The 27,532-nt window shown below is 43.3% G+C and overlaps 1 protein-coding gene across 17 annotated transcripts in view; it reads left to right on the top strand.

The window, feature by feature from the left end:
* The window catches only part of nid2a (nidogen 2a (osteonidogen)), a 174,824-nt gene that overhangs the window by 117,424 nt on the left and 29,868 nt on the right, over positions 1-27,532 (top strand). For 11 of the 17 annotated variants that reach the window (XM_078562579.1, XM_078562589.1, XM_078562578.1 and 8 more), the window contains 8 exons: positions 2,997-3,242; positions 8,945-9,190; positions 13,489-13,734; positions 18,303-18,548; positions 21,675-21,920; positions 23,236-23,481; positions 24,796-25,041; positions 26,596-26,841. In XM_078562579.1, the coding sequence (XP_078418705.1) occupies positions 2,997-3,242; positions 8,945-9,190; positions 13,489-13,734; positions 18,303-18,548; positions 21,675-21,920; positions 23,236-23,481; positions 24,796-25,041; positions 26,596-26,841 (1,968 nt within the window). The remainder of the gene's footprint in view (positions 1-2,996; positions 3,243-8,944; positions 9,191-13,488; positions 13,735-18,302; positions 18,549-21,674; positions 21,921-23,235; positions 23,482-24,795; positions 25,042-26,595; positions 26,842-27,532) is intronic. The other 6 variants (XM_078562592.1, XM_078562590.1, XM_078562582.1 and 3 more) reach the window with 4 other exon arrangements.

Genomic DNA, 27,532 nt, shown 5'->3' with positions numbered 1-27,532 from the left:
ACACTACTCTGAGGTAGAGCAGTGCAGACCATGGCACCAATAGGCAAAGGACAGCATAGAAGACAACAGCAAAGAGTAGAAACGGAGTTCTTATTTGAGATTCCACAGTCAAGAGAACAGACAGGCAGTTTTGTAACTGTTGTTGTGAATCCCACTTGGTGTGTTGCCTCTCTGGCGCCAGAGTAAAGGATATCATGGAGAGGATGCAAAATATTCTGCAGAGTAGGCAGTGAGCCGGACGCTATGGTACATGTTGGTACCAATGAGATAGAGAGGGCAGGTACTGAGGTCCTATGGCCAGATTTTCAGGAGCTAGGAAGGAAGTTAACAAGTAGGAGTTTAAATGTAGAAATCACAGGATTACTCTGAATGCACGCGCTAGCCTTAGCAGAAAACAGGAAAATAGCAAGGGTCAGTGCATGGCTTGAGGTATGGTGTATCACACAAAGGTGCAAATGGGTCTAAGGATGCCACATTCAGATCTGAATAGTGCCCAGTCTGCTTCAAATTACGCTGGAAGGCAGAGTATTTCAAATATTTGAATATTATGTTAAAGAAACCGTTTCACGCTGCTACTATGCAGTGGCTACATGATTGGTATTTGGCCTTAACTGGATGTAGCCATCAGTCCAAAAAGACATTCTGCCTACCGGATTATTTAGCAAAGTCATGTGTGAATTTCAGTGTCTGTGAGATGCTAAATATGTAGGCGTTACGCCCCAACAAGTGGCTGGTCAGATCAAACAGCATGTCCCTTTGTTATTCAAAATAGGCAGAGTACAGACTGTGGGTAACCAGCCCGCACTTACAAAACCCAAAACAAAACATCTACTGCTTAATGTGATTCTGTTATCGGGCAACACTTGCACAACAATCCGAAGTGTGCTAATAGTTACGCCAACAATGAATTTAAGATAACCAGTCATGCTTGTAACGTGGTTCATTTAAGCTTGCTAGACAGAGCATATATTCATACACAGGCGCCTGATCTTTGCAAACAAAAGGAATATATTCACACCTTGCACAATATTTCAATGACCCAGCAGCTTGGGGAGCTTTTAGTTCCCCAATGCTTTCTCCATGGCAACACCAGGATCAATCAGAGTTGACTTACTGAGCAATCAGCACCCTTTTCTCCTTTAGTATAAACTGTTGTGGTGGTTTGAAATTTGGCATTTTTGCGTTTGTGCTAATGAGTGCAAGATGAAAACCTTCAGCTACATTTCTCTCTTTTCAGCAATAATCAGATCAGTAACAGTTAAATGCAAAAAATGATGAATCAAATACTTTTAAAATGGAGTTTAAACCGCTTACTATAACTATACTACAACCATTTTAAGAACATAAACAATAAGAGCAGCAGGAGATCATATGGCTCCTCGAGCCTGCTCCACCATCCAATAAGATCACCCTGAACTTCTGCAACAACTCCACTTTCCTGCCATTTTCCCTTGATTCCTTTAGTGCCTAAAAATCAATGGAACTCAGTCCTGAACATACCGATCAAGTGTGTATTCACAGACCTATGGAGAAGGGAATTCCAAACATTAACAACTCTCTGTGTGAAAAGAGTTCTCCTAATCTTAGTGCTAAATGGCCAATCCCTTATCCTGTGGCTATGATCCCAAGTTCTAGACGTACCAGTCACAGGAAAGAACCTTTCACAACCACCTGTGAGGCCCTTAAGAATATTCTATGGTTCAATGAGATCATTTCTTATTGTTCTAAACTCCAAAGCAGTTATGCCCATTCTACTCAATCTCTTCTCAGATACAGCCCTTTCATCTCCAGAATCAATCCAATGACCCTTCATTGCACTAACTTCATGGCAAATGTAGCCTTCATGGGTAAGGGGAGTAAAATTCTAGACGATTATTTAACTGTGGTCTTACCAATGTCCTACATAGGCAAGATTTCCTAACTTCTATACTCCAACACCTTGCAATAAATATTCTATTGGTCTTCTCAATTGTGTGCTGTAGCTGCACAGTAACATCCTGTATTTCATGCACAAGGACTTCCAAATCTCTTTGCATTAAATCATTTGACATCAGTATTCTTCCCTATTCAGTGCCAATAGATTAATCATACGTAATTACATTCTACCAAATAAAATTCTTCTCCATTACATTCCAGGAAGAATATTTCTGCGATAAAATTGCTCCTCACAACACTCATAAAAGGACATCTATTAAAATTACAGATACATAAATCTAGAGTTTGGCTTGATTAGCAATAATCTGCTCAATGACGCTCAGTCTGGGTTCTGCCAGGGTTACTCAGGTTTTGACGCTCTTACAGCCTTGGTTCAAACATGGACAATAGGACTGAACTCCAGGGGTGAGGTGACAATGACTGCCCTTGACATCAAGGCATCAAGGAGCCCTAGCAAAATTGGAGTCAATGCAGAAACTCACCAAGGCTCCTTAGGCAGTACCTTCAAAACCCATGACCACCAGCATCTACAAGGACAAGGGCAGCAGATACATCAGAACAACACCACCTGGAAGTTCCCCTCCAAGCCACTCACCATCCTGACTTTGAAATGCATCGCCGTTCCTTCACTGTCACTGGCTCAAAACCCTGGAACTCTTTCTCTAACAGCACTGTGGGTGTCCCTACACCACATGGACAGCAGCAGTTCAAGAAGGCAGCTCACCACCACCTTCTTAAGGGCAACTAGGGATGGGCAATAAATGCTGGCCTAGCCAGCGATGCCCACATCCCATAAATGAATGAGGAAAAGTTTATAACGCTCATTGCAAATTTGAATTCTGCTGTGTACAGATGGAACCCTGGTGGTTGGAAACCATTTGAAGTGATGATTAGGAAAATCACTTGTGAAATATGTTAAAATGTATTGGCTTAGATATAATTTCTTTCCTATAAATAGACTGGTGACTCCAGAAATGCAAAAGAAATTATGTTGCATGACAGTATGAGACATTTGTGCATAGTTTTGTAATTGTCTCAAATCAGTTTGTCTGTTTAATTAGAACATGTTGAACGACCAAAGACTGTTTGTGAACAGCACCGAGAGAGGCTGCAAACAGAGTTGAGGCTGCGTGGATCTCAACCTCTTGTTGGACTCCATATCCCTGAGTGTGATGAAGGTGGGAAGTTCAGGCCTCTGCAATGTCACAGCAGCACAGGCTACTGCTGGTGTGTGGATGAAAGGGGACAGGAAATTCCTGGTACCAGGACACCACCTGGAACTGGTCAACCACAGTGTGGACAGCCAGGTCAGTCAGTATTTTAATTAAGCAAAATGCCCAACATTGTAGCAAAGAATGAAGAGTTCAAAGAGTCTTTAATTTGGTTTTGAGATTAGCAAGTGTTTCCAGCAGCTTCAGCTCGAGCTCCAGATTTCCAAGTGAACATGAGTAGCAGCTGGGATCACTGCGGAGCATTAGGAAGGATGAGGGATTCCTGGATCATAGGTCCAGGAGGCGGCTACCCGTCCATCCGAGATGAGTTCCGGATTGTTAGTGGATGGCAATCCGGAAGAGTAGGAAGAGGCAGGAGGTACAGGAGTCTTCAGGGTGTCTGCCATCCTCAAACAAATACTCAGTATTGCAGACTGCTGGGCGTGATGCTACCCTGGAGTACAGTCCAGACCATGGAACCAATGGACTGCGGACAGCATGGGAAGTAAGGTCAAAGAGTAGAAATGGAGCTGTTGTAGGAGATTGCATAGTCAAGAGGACAGACAAGCATTTCTGTAACTATCGTTGTGTATCCCACTTGGTGTGTTGCCTCTCTGGTACCAAAGTAAACGATATCACGGAGAGGATGTAGAATGTTCTGCAGGTAGGGAGTGAGCCAGAAGTTGTCGTACACATTGGTACCAATGACCCAGAGAGGGCAGGTGCTGAGGTCCTATGGAACTATGAAGGAAGTTAAGAAGTAGGATCTTAAAGGTGCTAATCTCTGGATTACTCTGAATGCACATGCTGGCCAGACTAGAAACAGGAAAATATCAATGGTCAATGCATGGCTTGAGGTATGGTGCATCATACAAAGTCATAAATGGGCCAAAGCCTGCCACATTCAGATCTGAAAACTGCCCAGTTTACCTCAAATTACCCTGGAAAGGCAGAGTATCTCAACTATTTGAATGTTAGGTTAAAGTGACCGTTTCAAGCTGCTACTATGCAGTGGCTACACACTTGGTACTTGCTATTAACAGGGTGCTACCATCAGTGCAAAAGGACGTTCTTCTTACCACACTACTGAGCAAAGTTGTGAAAGAATTTCAGTGACTGTGCGATGGCAGACACCTTGGCCATACATCCCAACAATTAGCTGATCAAGGGAAACAGCATGTTCCTTTGGTTGTTTAAAATAGGTAGAGTACAGACATGCACAACCGGCCCACACTTACAGTACCCAAAAGAAAACATCTACCGCTCAATGTGTTTCCCCAATTGGGTAGCGCTTTCTGAACAATCCCGAGTGTGCTAATAGCTACACTAATGACCAATTTAAGCTAATCAGCCACACTTGTAATGTGGTTCATTTAAGCTTGCTAGAAGCAACATACATTCATACACAGGGGCCTGTTCTCTGCAAACGAAAGGAATATGTTCAAGCCTTGCAACATATTCGAATTACCTGGGAGCTGGGGGAGCCTATAGTTCCTCATTGCTTTCTCCATGGCAACACTATGACTAATCAAAACTGACTTGCCAACCAATCAGCACCTTTTTCTCCTTTAGTATAAACTGCTGTGATCGCTTGAAATTTGGCATTCTTGCGTTTGTGCTGATGAGTGCAAGACAAAAACCTTTGTCAACATGTCTCTCTTTTCAATATTAATCAGAAAAGTACAGATAAATGCAAAAAAGAGAAATCAAGTATTTTTAACATGAACTTTTAACCTCTTACTATAAATATACTACAGCCATTTTAAGAACATAAATAATAAGAGAAGTAGGTCGTGTGGCTGCTTGAGCCTGCTCTGCCATTCAATGAGATCATCCTGACTTCCACTTTCCCGCCATTTTCCCTTGATTCCCTCCGTGCCTAAAAATCAGTAGATCTCAGTCTCGAATGTACCAATCAAGTGTGTATTCACAGACCTCTGGGGAAGTGAATTCCAAAGATCAACAACTCTCTCAGTGATGAGAGTTCTTCTCATCTCAGGGCTAAATGGCCAATCCCTTACCCTGTGGCTATGATCCCAAGTTCTAGACAGACCAGTCATGGGAAAGAGCCTGTCACATCTACCTGTGAAGCCCTTAAAAATTTTCTATCGTTCAATGAAATCATCTCTTATTGTTCTAAACTCCAAAGCAATTGTGCCCACTCTACTCAATCTCTCCTCAAAGGATAGGCCTTTCATCCTGAGAATAAATCTGATGAGCCCTCATTGCACTAACTCCAAGGCAAATGTATTCTTCATGGGTAAGGAGAGTAAACTCTAGACAGTACTTTAACTGTGGCCTCACCAATATCTTACTTAAGCAAGATTTCCTGACTCTTATACTCCAACCCCCTTGCAATAAAGACAGACATTCTACTGGCCTTCCTAATTCTGTGCTGTACCTGCACGTTAACGTCCTGTGTTTCATGCACAAAGACTTCCAAATCTCTTTGCATGAAATCATCTGACATCAATTTTTTTCCCTTTTACTGTCCAGTAAATTAATCATAGACAATTACATTCTACCAAAGAGAATTGTTTGCAGTTTCATTGCAGGAAGAATATTTCGGCGAGAAAATTGCAGATATAACAGTTCCTCACAACAATACTCATAAAAGGATATTTATCCAATTATATATACATGTCAAAGCTTGTCATCTTGCACTTACTGGGACACTTTGCAAAAATACCAATAAAAGAGGAAAGCTACAATTTATACTGTATGTGAAGAGAGTGCTGATTGGTTGGCAAGTGGACTCTGATTGGTCGAGGCGTTGCCATGGTGAATGCACCAGTGATGGTGACTGACAGTTAATTGCTAAGCATTGTTTGAAGTTTAACCCAGGCAACATCACCCTGATTGGTCAAGTCATTGCCCTGAGGAATGAATCACTGAGTGGCTGTCACTTATTTTGTTTAGCTGAAACAGGTGGGTACATGTCTTTTCTGTCTGCAAAGAACAGGGCCCTGTGTATTAAAATATGTAGCTTACCGTGCACGCAAATGCGCCACACTACATGCCCGACTGACAATCTTAAATTGGTTGTCAATGTAATTCTTAGCACACTCAGGAGTACTTAGCAAATGTTGTCTAATCGCCAAATCACATTTAAAGTTAGACACTGTGTTTTGAGTTTTGTAAGCACAGACTAGTTGGGTACCTTGCCCGTTGCAAACACTGGCTGGAACATGCTGTTTGATACGATCCGCCAGTCTTTGGGCCATACAGCCTACATATCTAGCATCACACTGGCACTGAAATTCATACACCACATTGCTCATTTGTGTGATAGGCAGAACGCATTTTTGGTTTGACGGCCGCATCCTATTAGTGGTGAATACCACTCATGTTGCTACTGCACAGTAGCAGCGTGAAACAGCTAGCTTCACCTGTTGCTGACATTTTTGAGATGCCTTGCCCTTCCAGGATGATCTGAGGTAGACTGGGCACTTTTCAGGGCCAAAGGTGACGGCCTTAGGCCCATTCATGAATTTGCATGATATACAGCATGAAATGATCTGATCAGTGTAGCCATTATCCTGCAGGATGTCTTTGATGTGCCCTATTTCAGCATCAAGCTTGCATGGTGAGCAAATGACTCAGACCCTATTTACAAGGTTGCCGATTAGACCAATCTTATAGTGTGTGGGACTGTAAGAATCCCAACGCATATATTGACCAGTGAAGGTAAGCCTATGGCAGACCATGGTAGAGAATCCACTGGCAGATTTCTCAAATAGTACATCAAAGAAGCAGAGTTCATTTGTCTGCTCCATTTCATAGGTGAATTTGAGCGCAGGATGGAGCCCATTAAGACATGTAAGTAAACTGTTACGTGCACCTGCGGATTTAAATATAGATTTAAAAATAGGATTTAAATAACGTATCACCCAACATATCAGAAATATGCGAGGGGTAGGAGGTTAGGTGTCATTCCATCAAAGACACATTTCTCATGGAACCCAACAAAGATATTTGTGAGAGCTGGACCTTGAGGGGATCCCATGACAACAACATCTAGTTGGGCATACATGGCGTCATTAAAATTGAACTCAACTGCGTGAGTTGCCAAGTTCATAAGCTCAGTGAATACTGATTCACGCAACGGTGGCAAGCCTAGATTGCCATGTTATAGTGCTGCAGCACAAATACCTATGGCTTCCTTAAATGGAACATTGGTGAATAGGCTAGCAATGTCAAATGAGCACATGGACACAGTATTGCTATTGATATGCAAGTCCTATTTGGCCTTCGCATATGTGAAAGAATCCTTCACTGTCTATGTGGAAAACTTGGTCAAAACTGGTTGTAACAATTCGCCCAACCAGTTGGCCAATTGATGCTGTGCGGAACCGGTCATAGATAAGATATGGTGTAAAGGGACATCAGCTTTGTGTGTCTTGGACAGCCCATACACACGTGGACGTTGTGAATTGAGAGGGTTCGTTCTTCGATGGAATGACACCTGATGTCCGGCTGCTCGCATATTTCCGATATGTGGACGATACGTCTGCTCTATTTAAATCCGTAGCTGCATGTAATCATTTCCTTACATGTCTTAATGGGCTCCATCCTGCACTCAAATTCACCTTTGAAATGGAGCAGTCAAATGAACTCCCTTTCCTTGAAGTACGAGTTGAGAAATGTGCCAGGGGATTCTCTACCATGGTCTACCGCAATTGCAGCAACAGGTGAAGCTAGCTGTTTTACGCTGCTAATGTACAGTAGCAACAGGAGTGGTATTCACCATTAACAGGATGTTACTGTCAAGCCAAAATGACATTCTGCCTATCACACAAATGAGCAATGTGGTATATGAATTTCAGTGCCAGTGTGATGCTAGGTATGGAGGCTGTATGTCCCAAAGACTGGCGGATCGTATCAAACAGCATGTCCCAGCCACTGTTCGCAATGGGCAAGGTACAGATCCTACCCAACCAGCCTGTGCTTACAAAGCTCAAAGCACAGTGTCCAACTTAGATTGGTTCCATGATTAGACAACATTTGCTAAATAATCCTCAGTGTGCTATGAATTACGCTGATAACCAATTTAAGATTGTCAGTCAGACTCGCAATGTGGCGCATTTGCATGTACTGGAAGCTACATATATTAGTACACAGGGCCCTGCTGTTCTTTGCAGACAGAAGGAACATTAACACACATTGCGCCTGTTTCAGCTAAACAAAATAAGTGACAGCCATTCGCTGAATCATTCCTCAGGGCAATGCCTTGACCAATCAGGGTGATGCTGCCTGGTTTAAATTCAGACAATGCTCGGCAATTAACTGTCAGTCACCATCACTGGTGCATTCTCCATGGCAATGCCTCTACCAATCAGACTCCACTTGCCAAACAATCAGCACACTCTTCACATACAGTATAAACTGTTGCTTTCTCCTTTTATTGGTATTCTTGCAAAGTGTCCTGATGAGTGCAAAATGATAACCTTCAATATGTCTCTTTTTTCAGCAATACTCAAGTTCTGTACTACCAAATGACTACAGAAACATAAACCTAGGGTTGGGCCTGCAATAACCTTGATAACACTCATTGCAAATTTGAATTCTGCTGTGTACAGATGGATTCCTGGTGGCGTTAAAGTTGGAAACCATTTGAAGTGATGATTAAGCCAATCACATGTGAAAAATGTTAAAATGTATTGGCATTGATAGCATTTCTTCCCTATAAATAGACTGGTGACTCCAGCAGTGTAGAAGAAATGATGTTACATGACAAGTTGAGGCATTTGTGCATTATTCTGTAATCATTTCAAATCATTTTCTGCCTGTTTAATTAGAACACATTGAACGTCCAAAGACTGTTTGTGAACAGCACCGAGAGAGACTGGAAGCAGAGCTGAGGCCGCATGGATCTGAACCTCTTGTTGGACTCTATATCCCTGAGTGCGATGAAGAAGGGAACTTCAGGCCTCTGCAATGTCATGGCAGTACAGGCTACTGTTGGTGTGTGGATGAAAGGGGACAGGAAATTCCTGGGACTAGTACACCACCTGGAACTGGTCAGCCACAATGTGGACAGCCAGGTCAGTCAGTATTTTAATTAAGCAAAATGTTCAATGTTGTAGTGAAAAATCAGGAGTTCAAAGAGTCTTCATTTGTTTTTGAGAGTAGGAAGTGTCTCCAGCTGCTTCAGCTCAAGCTCAGGATTTTTGAGCTCGAGGGGCAACCGGAGTCATTGCCAGGCATCAGCGAAGAGGAGAGTTTCCTGGATCGTAGGTTCCAGGAGCTGGCTACCCCTCCAGTCAAGCTCAGTTCAGGATAGTTGGTGGGTCACCATCAGGAAGAATAGGAAGAAGCAGGAAATGCAGGAATCTTTGGGGTGTGTGCCACTCTCAAACTCGAACTCAGTGTTGGAGACTGCTGGGAATGATGTTACCCTGAAGGAGTGCAGTCCACATCCTGTCATGAATGGGCAAGTGACAGCACATGAGGCAATAGCAAAGAGTATAAATTGAGAGAGGTGAGCACTGGAGTCAGTGCCTTAATGGTGATGTCACTGGACTAGTAATCCCAACACCCAGTCTCATGCTTTGAGGATATGGGCTCAAATCCCACTAAGGCAGCTAATGGAATTTAAATGCTATTAATAAAAACCTGAAATATAATGCCAGCCTCAGACCAGGACAACTATCATCAATTGTTGTAAAAACTGCTTTCATTACCTGGTCTGGTCTGCAAGTGATTCCAGACCCACAGCAGTGTGGTTGACTCTTAACTGCCCTCTGAAATGGCCGAGCAAGTCACTCAGTTGAAGGGCAAGTCAGGATGGGCAACAAATGCTGGCCTTGCCAGCAATTCTCACATCCTATAGAAGAATAAAAAAAGGTGGCACCCTTATTCAAGGAAGAATGTTTAGACAGTCCACTGCAGACCAGTTCATTTGACATTAAAAGTGGGTAAAGTTTTAGAAACAATAATCAACAGTCAAGTGAAAAAATCAACAGACACATGGGCAGCATAGCCAGCACAGCTTTATAAAATGCAGCTCATTCTTGACTTATCCAGTTGAATTTTTTGATGAAATAACAGAGAAACGTGATGAAGGAAATGCGGTGGATGTTGTTGATATGGATTTTATTTAATTTTAATAGAGTACCACAGAAAAAGCTGGTTTACAAAATTGAGTCTCATTGCACCGGAGGGTCAGTGTCTAATTGGATAAGAAATTGGCTTAGGGATAGAGAACAGTGAATCATGCTAAATGGTTATTTTTCAGACTGGAGGATGATCAATGCTGTTCCCCAAGGGCCAGTGCTAGAACCACTGCTGTTTTTGCTACATCTAACTTAATTGGATCTTGAAATACATGGCAGAATTTCAAAATTTGCTGATGTCAACAAACTCAGAGGAGAGGCAAACAGTGAGAATGATACAAATCACAAAATTTGACATAGATAGGCTAGTGGGATGTGTTGGCAAGTAGCAGATTGAATTTAATAAAGAGAATTGTGAGGTGATGTATTTTGGAAGAAGGGATAGGGAGAGGCAAAATACACTGATGAACAGAATTTAGTTTGTGTGACGGTCTGCCCGCCTGTTGGGAGAGCTAGTGGGAACCCCGTGTTGCTTTTCTCAGGAGGCCCAATGCTATTTAAGTGCAATCGAGTAGCTCATTAACAAGCCTGATTGACATCCCACTGCCAGCGGGTGCCCTTCCCACACCCCCCAAAATGCAGGATGGTTTTCCTGCTGCAGGGAATTAGATGCAGAGACACCCGGCCAATTCTCCTGATTCCCCCTGCCATCATGCCCACTCCAGCGGGCTCCATTAAATTCCACCCAATGACACAGTCCCAAATAATGTGCAGGAACAGAGGGACTTGGTGTGCATTTGAATTGAACTTTGAAGGTGGCAAGACATATTGAGAGATTCGCAAAGCATAAGTGATCTTGGCTGGAATTATCCGGCCATGTCATGGGTGGAACTGGCTGTGGGCGAGGCGGAGCCCCAGCCAGAAGTCCATTGACTTGCAGTGGGACCGGAAGATCACGATGGCAGGGCGGGTGCGGAAAATCCCGCCGATCGGGTTTCATAAATAGAGGTATTGAGTACAAAAGCAGGGAAGTTATGCTGAACCTGTATAAAGCTCTGGTTAGGCACCAACTAGAGTATTGGATCCAGTTCTGGTCACCACACTTTAGGAAGGATGTGAGGGCCCTTCAGAGAGTGCAGAGATGATTCACCAAAATGGTTCCAGGGATGGTGAATTTTCGTTACAAGGTTAGGTTGGAAAAGTGGGATTATTCTCCTGGGAGCAAAGGAGATTGAGAAGAGATTTGTTAGAGGTGTACAAGATTATGGCAGGTTTGGATACGTAGATAAGGAAACACTGTTCCCATTAGCTGATGATACAAGGATTAGGGGACACAGGTTTAAGGCTTTGGGCAAAAGGTGCAGGAGAAATATAAGGAGGAACATTTTTACACAGTGAGTGGCAATGACCTGGAACTCACTGCCCATGGAAACAATCAATTATTACAAAAGGAAATTTGATGGGCTCTTGAAGGAAATAAACTTGTAGGGCGACAGGGATCGAATGGGGAAGCAGCCTGACTGGATTGTTCCAAGGAGAGACTGCATGAGCTCAGTGGGCAACAATGGCCTCCTTCTGTGCTGTAAATGACTCTATGACTCCATCACTGTAAATGACTCTAATTTGGAGCTTGGAGAAACACCCAGATGTAATTCACAGAAGCTGGTTATCATGGAAATAGCTGATTTGGTCATCTCTTATTTCCTGTGTGTACGTAGTGCCTATCACTATTGTTTGGTATTGTGCTGTAAGTGTGACGGGAACAAAAGGTCTGACCACATCCATTTCTATCCAAAAAGTCTGATTATCCTTCCTGATTATTCCCCCCCATCTCTCCCATCATTCTCTTTGGTTGTCTCCCAGCTCACATTACCCTCATACTCCTTCATGTCAACTGATCTCCCTTTTCTACTGCTGTGCCTCTGGCTTCCTTGTTCTCACCAAATTAATTCACCATTTACTCAAATTTTGCAGATTAGTATATCTTCACTCTAAGATTCAGAAGTAGATGTAATACACAATATATGTACGAATAAAGGTTAAATAAAAATAATTGGAAAAGTAACAGATGAATGCAAAAACAGAGAAATCAAATATTTTAAAAATAAAATTTTAATTGCTCACTAAAACCATTGTAAACACATAAGAAATAGGAGCAGGGTTAGGCCAAATGGCTCCTCGAGCCTGTTTGGCCATTCAATAAGATCAAGACTTAACTTCTAAATTAACTCAATTTTCCTGCCTTTTTCCCACATCCCTTGATTCCATTAGTGCCTAAAAATCTACAGATTTCAGTCTTGAAATGCCCATTAAATGTGTATCCATAGTGCTCTGGGGAAAAGAATTCCAAAGATTAACAATTCACTGAGTGAAGAGAGTTCTCCCCATCTCAGTCCTAAATGGCCAATCCCTTATCCTGTTGCTAGGACCCCAAATTCTACACAGACCAGCCACTCACATCTACCTGTGAAGCCCTTACGAATGTTCTGTGGTTCAATGAGATCACCTATTATTGTTCTAAGCGCCAAAGCAATTGTGCCCATTCTGCCCAATCTCTTCTCAAAAGACTTCTTCCCAGGAATCAATCTAGTAAACCTTCATTGCACCAACCCCGAGGCAAATGAATCTTTCATGAGGAAGGAGAGTAAAACTCCAAATAGTACTGTCGTCCCACCAATATCCTCTATAAACAAGATTTCCTTCCTCTTGTACTCCAACCACCTTGCAATAAACGGGAACATTCTATTGGCCTCCCAATTGTGTGCTGTACGTGCACAGTAATGTCCTGTGTTTCATGTACAAGGGCTTCTAAATCTCTTTGCACAAAATCATCTGACGTCAATGTTCTTCCCTATTGAATTCCAGTAAATTAATCATACACATTTACATTCTACCAAAGAAAATTGTTTTCTGTTACATTCCAGGAAGAATATTTCTGCGAGAATATTGCTGATATCACAGTTCCTCACAACAATACTCATAAAAGGACATATATCAAATTACAGATACAGAAATCTGGGGTAGGGTCTGCAATAAACGTATTAACACTCATTGCAAACCTGAATTCTGCTGTGTACAGATGGTTCCCTGGTTGTGTTAGAAACGGAAGTAATTTGAAGTGATGATTAAGACAATCAGGCGTGAAATATGTTAACATGTATTGGCTTAGATATAATTTCTTTCCTATAAATAGACTGGTGACACCAGGAGTGCAGAAGAAATGATGTTACATGACAGTTTGAGACATTTATGCATTTTTTTGTATTTGTTTCTGTCTGTTTAATTAGAACACATTGAACGTCCAAAGACTGTTTGTGAACAGCACCGAGAGAGACTGCAAACAGAGCTGAGGCTGCGTGGATCTCAACCTCTTGTTGGACTCCATATCCCTGAGTGCGATGGAGAAGGGAACTTCAGGACTCTGCAATGTCACGGCAGCACAGGCTACTGCTGGTGTGTGGATGAAAGGGGACAGGAAATTTCTGGGACTAGGACACCACCTGGTACTGGTCAACCACAGTGTGAACAGCCAGGTCAGTCAGTATTTTAATTAAGCAAAATGATCGACCTTTTAGCAAAGAATGAGTTCAAAGAGTCTTTAATTTGTTTTTGAGGGTAGGAAGTGTCTCCAGCTGCTTCAGGGGAGAGCTGCGTCACGAGGCGACCATGTTCCAGACTTTGATCAGGTCCTGGTAAAAGACTGGCAACGCCTGCAAGGAGCCACGAAGGCCCCTCAGCTCTATAAACAGGAGCTGCACATTGTAATCTAGGCCGTGCACCTGGCAGAAGAAATACGTCGCCAGGGCACACCATCTCGGAGCGGGCTCAACGTAAAGGTATCGCTGCAGGGCCTGAAGGCGGAAAGTCGCCACCTGGGTGCAAAGGCACACCAGCGCCTGACCGCCCTCCCTAAGCGGGAGACTCAGAACCTCAGCAGCGATCCAGTGCAATCTTTCGTCCCAGAAGAAGTCGACGAGCATTCTCTGGATTTTCGTGACAAAGTCCGGGGGAGGGGTCAAAGTGACCAGCCGGTACAACAGCATGGCGGCAATCAGCTGGTTTATGACCAGAACTCGACCCCGGATTAAGAAGATGTAATTGCACAGCCAGGGCGTGGGTGTCAATCAATTGTACATGATGTTCACTATTGTCGATGAACTCCCAAGAACGTCTCCCTGCCTATGGTTCCTTGTTCTGATGAGCAGTGCTCGTGTCACTCAGATGTGAAATCTTTCTGCACAAGATCAAGACAGGTGTCTCAGTCCAAGGCTTCTTCCCTATGCTCTGCGCAGCCTTCAGACCGAAGTGATGGTCCGGCCTCACACTCCCTGGAAACATTACTGATGCATGCACCTCGATGGTGCTTGTCATTGCTGCCAGAATGTCGTGGGCAGGCATCACTCACAGAACATTCTCTCTGTCTGCTCTCAGCAGCTTTAAGGTGGGGCTGGCCCCCATCTCTTCAGCATCTCTGACCAGTGACACTGTGCTCCTAAAGGGGTCAGGTGCTGAAGGAAGACAAAGGATCAGATGCTTTTAAAGTTTCATGGCTGCATCTCCATGATATGACCCTGATCACAGAGCGCAAGTGAGCTGCCCTCGGCCAAACAGGAGTCCGACATGCTTAGAGGCTATGTGAAGATCTATGGAGTGTCCTCATGGCGTGTCATCATCATCTTCCCGGATTTGAGTGACTATTAGGGCCTCCACTGCCTCTCCATGACAGGAGCATTATCACAGGGGGTATGTGCATTGCCATAAGCCAGACTGGAGTCAAACATTCATAGATGCACTGTGAGGATCTATGGTGTCTCCTCACTGCGTGTCATCATCATCCTCCATAAAGCTAGCAGCTATGCCGGCCTTCTGAGTGTGCCTACCACATCTGGCCAGTCCAAGGGCCTCACCCCCGTCATCGTCGCCTTCGAGGACCTCCTCACCCCCAGCCCATCGGCATCCTCCTCATCGGAGGAGACCTCCGCTCCTCTATCTCCTCCTCAGCCAGCTCCTCTCCCTGTTGCAGCGCCAGGTTGTAAAGGGCGCAGCAGGTGTCAACAATGCGTGACATCCTCTGTGGACTGTATTGCAGGGCTCCAGCAGACCAGTCCAGGCACCGGAACCTCATTTTCAACATCCCGATGGTTTGTTCCACCAAGTTGTGAGTTGCAGCATGAGCCTTGTTATTTCTTCGCCCTGCTGCAGTCTGAGGGTGTCATCAGCCAGGTCCTCTGCGGGTAGCCATGGTCCTTGAGGAGCCAACGCTTCAGCCTCTGTGGACCCTGGAAGACTCCAGGGATCTGTGACCGACTGAGAATGTCGAAGTCGTGGACACTTCCTGGAAACTGTGCGCAGACCTGCAGGATGTGTTTGTGGTGGTAGCAAGCTAGCTGGAAAAGTAAGATTGTTCTCCTGGGAGCAGAGGAGATTGAGAGGAGATTTTTTAGAGGTGTACAAGATTATGGCAGGTTTGGATACGTAGATAAGGGAAAATTGTTCCCATTAGCTAATGATACAAGGACTCGGGGACACAGATTTAAGGTTTTGGGCAAAAGGTGCAGGAGAAATCTGAGGAGGAACGTTTTTACACAGTGAGTGGCAATGACCTGGAACTCGCTGCCTATGAGGATGGTGGAAATGGAAACAACCAATGATTTCAAATGGAAATTGGATGGGCCCTTGAAGCAAAAAAAATGTGCAGAGTTATGGGGTCAAGCTGGAGAGTGGGACTGATTGAGTTGCTCCAAGGAGAGACTGCATGAACTCGATAGACCGAAAGGCCTCCTTCTATGCTGTAAATGACTCTAATTTGGAGCTTGGAGAAACACCCGGGTGTAATTCACAGAAGCTGGTTATCATGGAAATAGCTGATTTGGTCATCTCTTATTTCCTGTGTGTACGTAGTGCCTATCACTATTGTTTGGTATTGTGCTGTAAGTGTGACTGGAACAAAAGGTCTGACCACATCCATTTCTATCCAAAAAGTCTGATTATCCTTCCTGATTATTACCCCCCCATCTCTCCCATCATTCTCTTTGGTTGTCACCCAGCTCACATTACCCTCATACTCCTTCATGTCAACTGATCTTCCTTTTCTACTGCTGTGCCTCTGGCTTCCTTGTTCTCACCAAATTAATTCACCCTTTATTTCCAGACTAGTATATCTACACTGTAAGGCCACGATTTCCCGGTCGGTAAGCGGGGGCAGGGCCCGCTCACTGACACGTAAAATGATGCGGGATGACGTCGGGCGGAACTCCCTACATCACCCCGCCCCGTTTCAATTTTCAATATTCATGCGCAAAAGAGTGCACCCTCGGCTCAGGGAATCTCCCCCCGCCCGCTCAGGGAATCTCCCCCCGCCCGCTCAGGGAATCTCCCCCCGCCCGCTCAGGGAATCTCCCCCCGCCCGCTCAGGGAATCTCCCCCCGCCCGCTCAGGGAATCTCCCCCCCGCCCGCTCAGGGAATCTCCCCCCGCCCACACAGGGAGCACATAGCGCTTCCTTGCGGATGTCACGGTGGGCGGGCCTTAATTGGCCCACCCACGTAAAATGGCGGCGTGCCCCCAATCAGGGTCGCCGATCGGAGGCGCACCCGCTCCTGAACATCCCCCCCCGATGGCGGGAAAATTCTGCTCTAAGATTCAGAAGGAGATGTAATACACAATATATGTATGAATAAAGGATTAAATAAAAATAATCAGAAAAGTAACAGATGAATGTAAAAACAGAGAAATCAAAAATGTTTTAAATAAAATTTTAGCTACTTACTAAAACCATTGTAAACACATAAGAAATAGGAGCAGGGTTAGGCCAAATGGCTCCTCGAGCCTATTTGGCCATTCAATAAGATCAAGACTGAACTTCTAAATTAACTCAATTTTCCTGCCTTTTTCCCACATCCCTTGATTCCATTAGTGCCTAAAAATCTACAGATTTCAGTCTTGAAATACCCATTAAATGTGTATCCGTAGTGCTCTGGGGAAGAGAATTCCAAAGATTAACAACTCACTGAGTGAAGAGAATTCTCCTCATCTCAGTCCTAAATGGCCATCCCTTATCCTGTTGCTAGGTCCCCAAGTTCTAGACTCACCAGTCTTAGGAAAGAGCCTCTCACACCTACCTGAAAAGCCATTAAGAATTTTGTATGGTTCAATGAGATCACATCTTATTATTCTAAACCCCAAAGCAATTAGGTCCATTTTACTCCATCTCTTCTCAAAGGACAGCTCTCTTATCCCAGGAATCAATCTAATGAACCTCCATTACACCACCTTCAAGGCAAGTATATACTTCGTGGGTAAGGTGAGTAAAGCCTTACCCAATACTTCAACTGTCGCGAGTAGGCACTATGTAAATACAGGAGATAACAGATGACTATATCAGCTGATCTCATGATAACCAGCTTCTATAAATTTCACCCATGTGTTTCTCCAAGCTCCAAGTTATGCTCCCAAAAAAAAAATTAAATTGCCTTTGAACTCCTCATTTTTCAACTGTGGTCTCACCAATGTCCTACTCAAGCATTATTTCGTAACTCTAATACACCAACCTCCTTGCAATAAAGGCAAAGCATTCTATTGGCCTTTCCAATTGTGCGGTACCTGCACAATAACGTCCTGTGTTTCATGCACCAGGACTTCCAAATCTCTTTGCATAAAACCATCTGACATCAACTTTCTTCCCTATTACATTCCAGTAAATTAATCATACACAATTACATTCTACCAAAGAAAATTATTTCCAATTCACTCCGTGAAAAATAATTTTGTGAGTGCTGTTATAATGGTTCCTCATAATAATGCTAACAAAAGAACATTTTTCCAATGACAGATAAAAATCCAGGTAGTGTCTGCAATAAACTTTATATCATCCATTGAAAATCGGATTTGTATTGTTTACTGTTGTAACCCTGGTGGTGATAATGGTGGAAACCAATTGAGAAAATGAACATCGGTTATATTGCACGTTAAAATGTGTTGGCTTAACTATGAATTTTTTTCTATAATGCAACTGCTGACAATAGACAAGAAATCAATGTTACATGACCCAATTTGAGTGATTTATCTTCTTGTTTCATAAAAGTTTCTTTTTGTTTGTTTAGAACCCATTGAACAACCAAAGACTGTTTGTGAACAGCACCGAGAGAGACTGCAAACAGAGCTGAGGCTGCGTGGATCTCAATCTCTTGTTGGACTCCATATCCCTGAGTGTGATGAAGGTGGGAACTTCAGGCCTCTGCAATGTCACGGCAGCACAGGCTACTGCTGGTGTGTGGATGAAAGGGGACAGGAAATTTCTGGGACTAGGACACCACCTGGAACTGGTCAACCACAGTGTGGACAGTCAGGTCAGTCAGTATTTTAATTAAGCTAAATGATCAGTGTTGTTGTAAAAAATGAGGAGTTCAGAGTTTACTTTTTTTTGTGAGTCTAACTTGGAGCTTGGAGAAACATGTACGAGGACTGCTAAATCCCTCTGCATACAAAGTCATCTGACATCAAATTTTTCTCCCCTATTCTATTCCAGTAAAATAAATCCTACACCAGCACTTCTACTAAGCAAACTTCTTTTCCAATCATACTCCAGCAAGTTTAATCCTGCAAGATAATTGCTGCTATAATAATGCTCAAAAATGAACATGCACCAAATAGATACAAAAATCTAGGGTTGTGTCTGCAATAAACTATACAACATTGATGGAAAATCCGACTTCTGCAGTGTGTAATGGTGCTGATAGAGGTTGTAGGGGGACGGGGTGGATTTTATGAACCCCGCAAGAGAGGGGAAACATGCTGACTGAATTAGGCAGGATGCAAAATTTCGATATCCTGACGGCGGGTTGAGATGCCGAGATAAGGTCAGCAGTATGTTCGCAGGGTGTCGAGCCTCACACCTGCCTCTGGCAGCTTCACACTTGTCACACATTTGCATGGCATGAATACTCATTAGCATGAAATTTGTTTTAATTACGCCCTACCTTCAAGATAAAGTCAACGGCGCACGAGAATCTCGTGCCACCCGATTCACGTTTGTTTAAAGATGGCGATTCGGCTTTGTGCAGTCATGTGTGGTCAGTGATTTTCCTTGTTGAACTCTATGGCACAAAGGGAGGGAATCAGGAGAATGGCAGCTTGCATGGAGACTCAGGATGGGCAAGGGCGAGTCAGTGGTGAGGGGGATGGCGTGGAGTGGGCTTGGGGTCAGGAAGGAGATAAGAGGGATCCAGGATTGGACAGAGGGTGGGGTCAGGGGATTTGAGGAATGGAAGAGGGATCCAATGGAGGACAGTGGGCGGGGTTAGGGACATGGAAGAGTGAAGTGGGGGGGGTTTGATGTTCCAGGTATGGTGGCAAGTTTGGTGGGAACAGCCAGTCAAGGTAAGAAAATGAGGGGCCTAAAGGGCAGAGTCAGTACTGTCCAAATGTGTGTCCATCTCAGGGAGTTGGCTGTCAGAGTCCTTACAGGGCTTCCTGGTCACCTACAACATTTCAATTATCCCCACTGAGAGTGATCTCAGACAATGTCCTTTACAATGTGTAGAAGGGAGGGCCAGCTGAGCCTGCAAGTTCAGCCATGTCCCACAGAGTGACGAGTACAACACTGGATAATAACATGAACATTCAATAAAGAGTGAACAAAAAAAAACACAACATTGTTTCTTCTGCAATAAAGGAAACGCTCCTAACTCCCTGTAACCATCAAGGTGTGCCAACTATGAGGTATGCCAATCCATTTTACCCTCTGCCTAAGCTAGTCTCAACAAATAACAATGATGAATACATGAATAAAGTGAAACCAAAGTAATGTGAAATATTTGCAATTGAAATTTAAATTTGAAAATACCTGTGCCACCTTTGTGCTCTTAGTAAGTCTTATGATAATGGCAATGGAATTGGCAGGAAAGTTGTGACTGTGATGCAGAGCCTCACTGTTTGACCAGGAGACTCTTTTATAGCCTGCCCGTAGCTGCTGCATTGTCAGCTGACAGTGGGTGTTACCACTGAAAAGCTTCCCCCACCGCGTGATCACATGTGTCTCCATGCATGCCAGCAGTACTTTAAATTTCAATTGCAATCACATGGGAAATGGGGAAAAAGCAAGAGATCAGAAGTGGTGCCCACTTCCGGTTACATCATCGGGGACAGCATGCTGTTGACAGATGCACCCCTCATTTGTTAGGAATGCGAAGTTTTATAAGATGATTACGTTTTGGACTGTTTCTTTAATTCAAGGTAAAATGGAGCAGTAAAGAGAGTCATGTGATCTGGTAAGGCGTCTATTTGACAACAGGCCTGTATGGCTTGGTTACCATGGGGTGTAAGGGCCTAGGCCAGAGGCTGTTGAAATGCATTTCAACCTGAAAACTGAGATCAACTAGACTGACTAGAAACAGACTTTCTGCCTCTGAGCTTTTTGGACAGAAAGATAGAGGGAAAGAGAGGTCTCACAGATACAAAGGGCTGCAGCTGGTGTGGGCCGCAGAGAGGAGAAAGTTGCTGATCCTCGGTGAGCTACCAGGCTGAACGTGGGAGGAAGGGTGGTCTCTGGTTGAAAAGATGCCTCCTGTGTCAATCTAACGACTCTGAAAGATTTTCCCTGCTGAGGCCAGGAGGAGAAATTATTGGAGTAGACATTATTGCTGGTACTCAGTTTGGGAATTCTCCGAAAACTGAGGGAAGAGCCTTTTGACAGTCAGGGCACGTTCTGACTCAGAGAAGCGGGGAAACGTGAACCCATTGGAAGCTGGGAGTAACTGTGGACTGTTTCTTATAAGGAGTGTAATTCTGTGGAAAGTGTGCTGTAATGTATACATATGCGACGTTGGATTATTGTTGCATTAAGACATTAACGAGGGTTATCTTTAATGTCGTTTAGAGTATGAGTTGTCTACTGGGTATTATTTAGTTAATGTTGCTTTTAGTTTGTTGTTACAGTAAAAGTCTTAAGCCTTGAAATCTTGTCATGCAATTCCTTTCCATTGGTCCCTGGGAATTCAACCTTGTTTTGAGTTATTTGTGCCTATGGGGATCATAACAAGTTTTAACAAAAATCTATGGCTATGTCAGCAATAAGCTGTAGAACACTAATTGAAAATACTAAATTCTTATGGGTACAAGTGTATCTCTGGTGATGGTAGAATTGAGATCAATTTGAGGTGAGAAATTAAACATATGAGCAAAGTTAAATCTCTTACTTTTGAAATGTAAAATGCCTTAGGTATATTTTCTTTCATTTAAATCGACCGGTAACAACAAGCAGCATACGAGAAAAGAGGGCCAGAATTTTCCAGCTCCTCACAGCGGGTTCCCCCTTGGTGGGGCCGGCAAGCCATCGAAATGTCTGTTCACATCCGTGGGACAGGAAGATCCCGCTGGCGTGAGGGACTGGAAAATACCAGCCGAAGTTACAACCTGAGAGATTTGTACTTTTATTTTATAGTAGTTCCAAAACCATTCTCTTTTTGTTTGATTAGCAACCAATGAAAGACCAAAGACTGTTTGTGAACAGCACCGAGAGAGACTGGAAGCAGAGCTGAACCTGCGTGGATCTGAACCTATTGTTGGACTCTACATCCCTGAGTGCGATGAAGAAGGGAACTTCAGGCCTCTGCAATGTCACGGCAGTACAGGCTACTGCTGGTGTGTGGATGAAAGGGGACAGGAAATTTCTGGGACTAGGACATCACCTGGAACTGGTCAACCTCGCTGTGGACTGCCAGGTCAGTGAGTATTTTAATTTGTTAGGAATGTGAGGTTTTATAAGATGATTACGTTTTGGACTGTTTCATTAATTCAAGGTAAAATGGAGCAGTAAAGAGAGTCTTGTGATCTGGTAAGGCATCTATTTGACAACAGGCCTGTATGGCTTGGTTACCATGGGGTTTAAGGGCCCAGGCCAGAGGCTGTTGAAATGTATTTCAACCTGAAAACAAAAACGAGAGCAGCTAGACTGACTAGGAACAGACTTTCTGCCTCTGAGCATTTTGGACTGAAAGAAAGAGGTCTCTCAGAGACAAAGGGCTGCAGCTGGTGTGGGCCACAGAGAGGAGAAAGCTGCTGATTCTTGGTGAGCTACCAGGCTGAACGTGGGAGGAAGGGTGGTCTCTGGTTGAAAAGATGCCTCCTGTGTCAATCTAACGACTCTGGAAGATTTTCCCTGGTGAGGCCAGGAGGAGAAATCATTGGAGTAGACATTATTACTGGTACTCAGTTTGGGAATTCTCCGAAAACTGAGGGAAGAGCCTTTTGACAGTCAGGGCACGTTCTGACTCAGAGAAGCGGGGAAAGGTGAACCCATTGGAAGCTGGGAGTAACTGTGGACTGTTTCTTATAAGGAGTGTAATTCTGTGGAAAGTGTGCTTTATTATATATTTACATGCAGCATTGGATTATTGTTGCATTAAGATATTAACGAGGGTTATCTTTCTGTCGTTTAGATAATGAGTTGTCCACTGGGTATTATTTAGTTAATGTCGCTTTTAGTTTGTTGTTACAGTAAAAGTCTTAAGCCTTGAAATCTTGTCATGCAATTCCTTTCCATTGGTCCCTGGGAATTCAATCTTGTTTTGAGTTATTTGTGCCTATGGGGATCATAACAAGTTTTAACAAAAATCTATGGCTATGTCAGCAATAAACTGTAGAACACTAATTGAAAATACTAAATTCTTATGGGTACAAGTGTATCTCTGGTGATGGTAGAATTGAGATCAATTTGAGGTGAGAAATTAAACATATGAGCAAAGTTAAATCTCTTACTTTTGAAATGTAAAATGCCTTAGGTATATTTTCTTTCATTTAAATCGACCGGTAACAACAAGCAGCATACGAGAAAAGAGGGCCAGATTTTTCCAGCTCCTCACAGCGGGTTCCCCCTTGGTGGGGCCGGCAAGCCATCGAAATGTCTGTTCACATCCGTGGGACAGGAAGATCCCGCTGGCGTGAGGGACTGGAAAATACCAGCCGAAGTTACAACCTGAGAGATTTGTACTTTTATTTTATAGTAGTTCCAAAACCATTCTCTTTTTGTTTGATTAGCAACCAATGAAAGACCAAAGACTGTTTGTGAACAGCACCGAGAGAGACTGGAAGCAGAGCTGAACCTGCGTGGATCTGAACCTATTGTTGGACTCTACATCCCTGAGTGCGATGAAGAAGGGAACTTCAGGCCTCTGCAATGTCACGGCAGTACAGGCTACTGCTGGTGTGTGGATGAAAGGGGACAGGAAATTTCTGGGACTAGGACATCACCTGGAACTGGTCAACCTCGCTGTGGACTGCCAGGTCAGTCAGTATTTTAATTTGTTAGGAATGTGAGGTTTTATAAGATGGTTATGTTTTGGACTGTTTCTTTAATTCAAGGTAAAATGGAGCAGTAAAGAGAGTCTTGTGATCTGGTAAGGCATCTATTTGACAACAGGCCTGTATGGCTTGGTTACCGTGGGGTGTAAGGGCCCAGGCCAGAGCTGTTGAAATGCATTTCAACCTGAAAACAAAAACGAGAGCAGCTAGACTGACTAGGAACAGACTTTCTGCCTCTGAGCATTTTGGACTGAAAGAAAGAGGTCTCTCAGAGACAAAGGGCTGCAGCTGGTGTGGGCAGCAGAGAGGAGAAAGCTGCTGATCCTTGGTGAGCTACCAGGCTGAACGTGGGAGGAAGGGTGGTCTCTGGTTGAAAAGATGCCTCCTGTGTCAATCTAACGACTCTGGAAGATTTTCCCTGGTGAGGCCAGGAGGAGAAATCATTGGAGTAGACATTATTACTGGTACTCAGTTTGGGAATTCCCCGAAAACTGAGGGAAGAACCTTTTGACAGTCTGGGCACGTTCTGACTCAGAGAAGCGGGGAAACATGAACCCATTGGAAGCTGGGAGTAACTGTGGACTGTTTCTTATAAGGAGTGTAATTCTGTGGAAAGTGTGCTGTATTATATATTTACATGCAGCATTGGATTATTGTTGCATTAAGATATTAACGAGGGTTATCTTTCTGTCGTTTAGATAATGAGTTGTCCACTGGGTATTATTTAGTTAATGTCGCTTTTAGTTTGTTGTTACAGTAAAAGTCTTAAGCCTTGAAATCTTGAAATGCAATTCCTTTCCATTGGTCCCTGGGAATTCAACCTTGTTTTGAGTTATTTATGCCTATGGGGATCATAACAAGTTTTAACAAAAATCTATGGCTATGTCAGCAATAAACTGTAGAACACTAATTGAAAATACTAAATTCTTATGGGTACATGTGTATCTCTGGTGATGGTAGAATTGTGATCAATTTGAGGTGAGAAATTAAACATATGAGCAAAGTTAAATCTCTTACTTTTGAAATGTAAAATGCCTTAGGTATATTTTCTTTCATTTAAATCGACCGGTAACAACTAGCAGCATATGAGAGAAGAGGGCCAGATTTTTCCAGCTCCTCACAGCGGGTTCCCCCTTGGTGGGGCCGGCAAGCCATCGAAATGTCTGTTCACATCCGTGGGACAGGAAGAGCCTGCTGGCGTGAGGGACTGGAAAATACCAGCCGAAGTTACAGCCTGAGAGATTTGTACTTTTATTTTATAGTAGTTCCAAAACCATTCTCTTTTTGTTTGATTAGCAACCAATGAAAGACCAAAGACTGTTTGTGAACAGCACCGAGAGAGACTGGAAGCAGAGCTGAACCTGCGTGGATCTGAACCTATTGTTGGACTCTACATCCCTGAGTGCGATGAAGAAGGGAACTTCAGGCCTCTGCAATGTCACGGCAGTACAGGCTACTGCTGGTGTGTGGATGAAAGGGGACAGGAAATTTCTGGGACTAGGACATCACCTGGAACTGGTCAACCTCGCTGTGGACTGCCAGGTCAGTCAGTATTTTAATGAAGCAAAATCACCATATTTGTAGCAAAAATAGAAAAAAGGGACTTGCTTTTCTATTGCAACTTTCATGATCTGAGGATTTCAAAGTGCTTTATGATATGATGAAGCACATTTAACGCGTAGTCACTGTTATAATGTAGGAAACACCGTAGCTAATTTGCACACAGCCAGATTCTGCCAACAGCAACATAATAGTACCTAAATAACCTGTTTTAGGCGATGGTCAAGGGATAAGTAATGGCCAGAACTCCCATACCATTCTTCAAAATAGTCCCTTGGGATCTTTTGCGTCTACCCAAGAGGGAAGATGAGACCCCGGTTTAGAATCTTATCTGAGAGACAGCACCTTCGAGTTTTAAGTGCTCCCTTAGAACTGTACTGAAGTGATTGCCTTGATTTTGTTTCTGGAGTGTGGCTTGAAGCCACAACCTTCCGACTCAGAGTCAGAGTGCTATCACTGAATCACTGAACCATGGTTCACGCTTAATTATGATGCAACTAGGGAGTTGCTGGAAAATTTCAGGGAAGCTAAATTAATTAAGCATTCATTATACGTGTGGCTGTTGAGCGCCTGTTACTATCATTTGGAGCAGCTGTGACATGGAAGTGGATTGAACATAACGGGCCGGATTTCAGCCTACTCACCTACATTGGATGGGAGACAAGTAGAGAGTGTCCAGCGGCACCTGCCTCATGGAAGCAGTCGGAATTCTGGACCGTTTTCATGGTTGGGCTTATTAACATTCTGTCGGCAGGTTGCTCGACTGGTTGGTCAGAGGGTGTAGGATACACATGGTGCCCAACTGGTGTAAGCAATTTAAGTGAGGGGAGGGGATGGCTTTTCCAGGGAAGGGCATTGTTGGGGGTGGGGAGGATGGGAAAGATGTGGGGTTGATTTTATGGGGGAAGTGTGAAAGTGCTTTAGTACTTCCCCTGGCCCCACAAAATCATTTTAAAACGACATTTAAGGAGCAAGCATATGTTCCACCTTCATAAAACCATTCAGGAACTGATTTAAAGGCTAGGTCAAAAATAGATTTTCTCTGGTGGGTGAAAATGTTTGCCAGATATAAATGAAATTAAACTTTGCAATTGTAAAATTGTATTAAATTATACATTTGCATATTTTTAATTGATACCCGTATATAAATATGTTCGTATTGAATGACTAAATATAATATAATTTTCCTATCTGTTAAAAACATTGAGCCTTTCATTCTGATTTTAAATAAATTTATTGACAGATTGGATCTTGCGTTACTTTGACATAAAATTTCAATAAAAGTGATTGCGAACAATCATTATAGACAGTAAATGAGAGCGAGCATTTAAAGAGATCTCAGTTGATTTGGTGAATGTAGCCATTTTACGCTCATGCAGGCTTTATCGTGGACCAGATGTTGCATTTTTTGTTTTTGTGAAGTAATCCGTGGAATGGAAAGATAACAAAAATTACACTAAATGCTCAAACATTGCCCTTTATATTTTTACCTGTGTGATATTTTGAAATCTGGATTCTTTCTTTTCACTTGATTAGCACGAACTGAATATCCAAAAACTGCTTGTGTGGAGCAGCGAGATCAAATACAAGCAGAGCTCAATATGCATAGCGCTCGACCTGCTATCGGAGTACATATTCCTCAGTGTGATGCAGAAGGGAATTTCAGGCCTCTGCAGTGCCACAGCAGTACAGGCCACTGTTGGTGTGTGGATGAATTAGGCCGGGAAATTCCTGGAACCAGGACACTCCCTGGAAACGATCAGCCACAGTGTGGGCTGCAAGGTCAGTCAATATACAGTTTTATTTTTGAAAATACTGTAATGATGTCTGTCTGAGTGTATGTAATTGGTTTCATACTGACTCCACCGCTACTTCATGTCATTTGGCATCAAAGGGAATGGTATGGAACAAGTAACCTTTAAACTTGTGTAAGGACTTAACTTCCTCTAAAACAACAATATCTAGCCTGTTGAATAGCCGACTGGCTCCTAGTTTTGCTGGCACAAGCAACATTGCAAACTTCTTACATGACTGAATAAGGCTGCTTCTGAAGTTAGCCAGATTTTCCGACACATTTTTGTAGCATTTTTAAAGTGTATATAGTTTCCATGAGCCTTAGAGTAATTGGTTCTGAGCATTCACATTTTAACAAATGGTTGTACAGTTTTCTCTGCAAATTTTATTTTTTTTGTGCTAACAGATTATCCAATAATTTAAATTAACAATGTAAATAATGCAGCAAAGTGGGAATTATGTGCTAAAAATTAATCAGATTCATTTGAATTCAGAAATTTTGAATGAAGAGTCTATATTGAGTTCACAGAACATCACAATGCTTTTATAAAAACAAAAAGCTAAAAGCTACTGCGGATGCTGGAAATCCAAAACAAAAACAGAATTACCTGGAAAAACTCAGCAGGTCTGGCAGCATCGGTGGAGAACTAGAGCTGTACCTTGAGTGTCCTGTCTTCCA

The sequence above is a fragment of the Cetorhinus maximus genome, chromosome 18 (genome assembly GCF_964194155.1).
Source record: "Cetorhinus maximus chromosome 18, sCetMax3.hap1.1, whole genome shotgun sequence".
Lineage (NCBI taxonomy): Eukaryota > Metazoa > Chordata > Chondrichthyes > Lamniformes > Cetorhinidae > Cetorhinus > Cetorhinus maximus.
The sequence above is the reverse complement of the archived record's forward strand: the minus strand, read 5'-3'. Positions and strand labels throughout refer to the sequence as shown.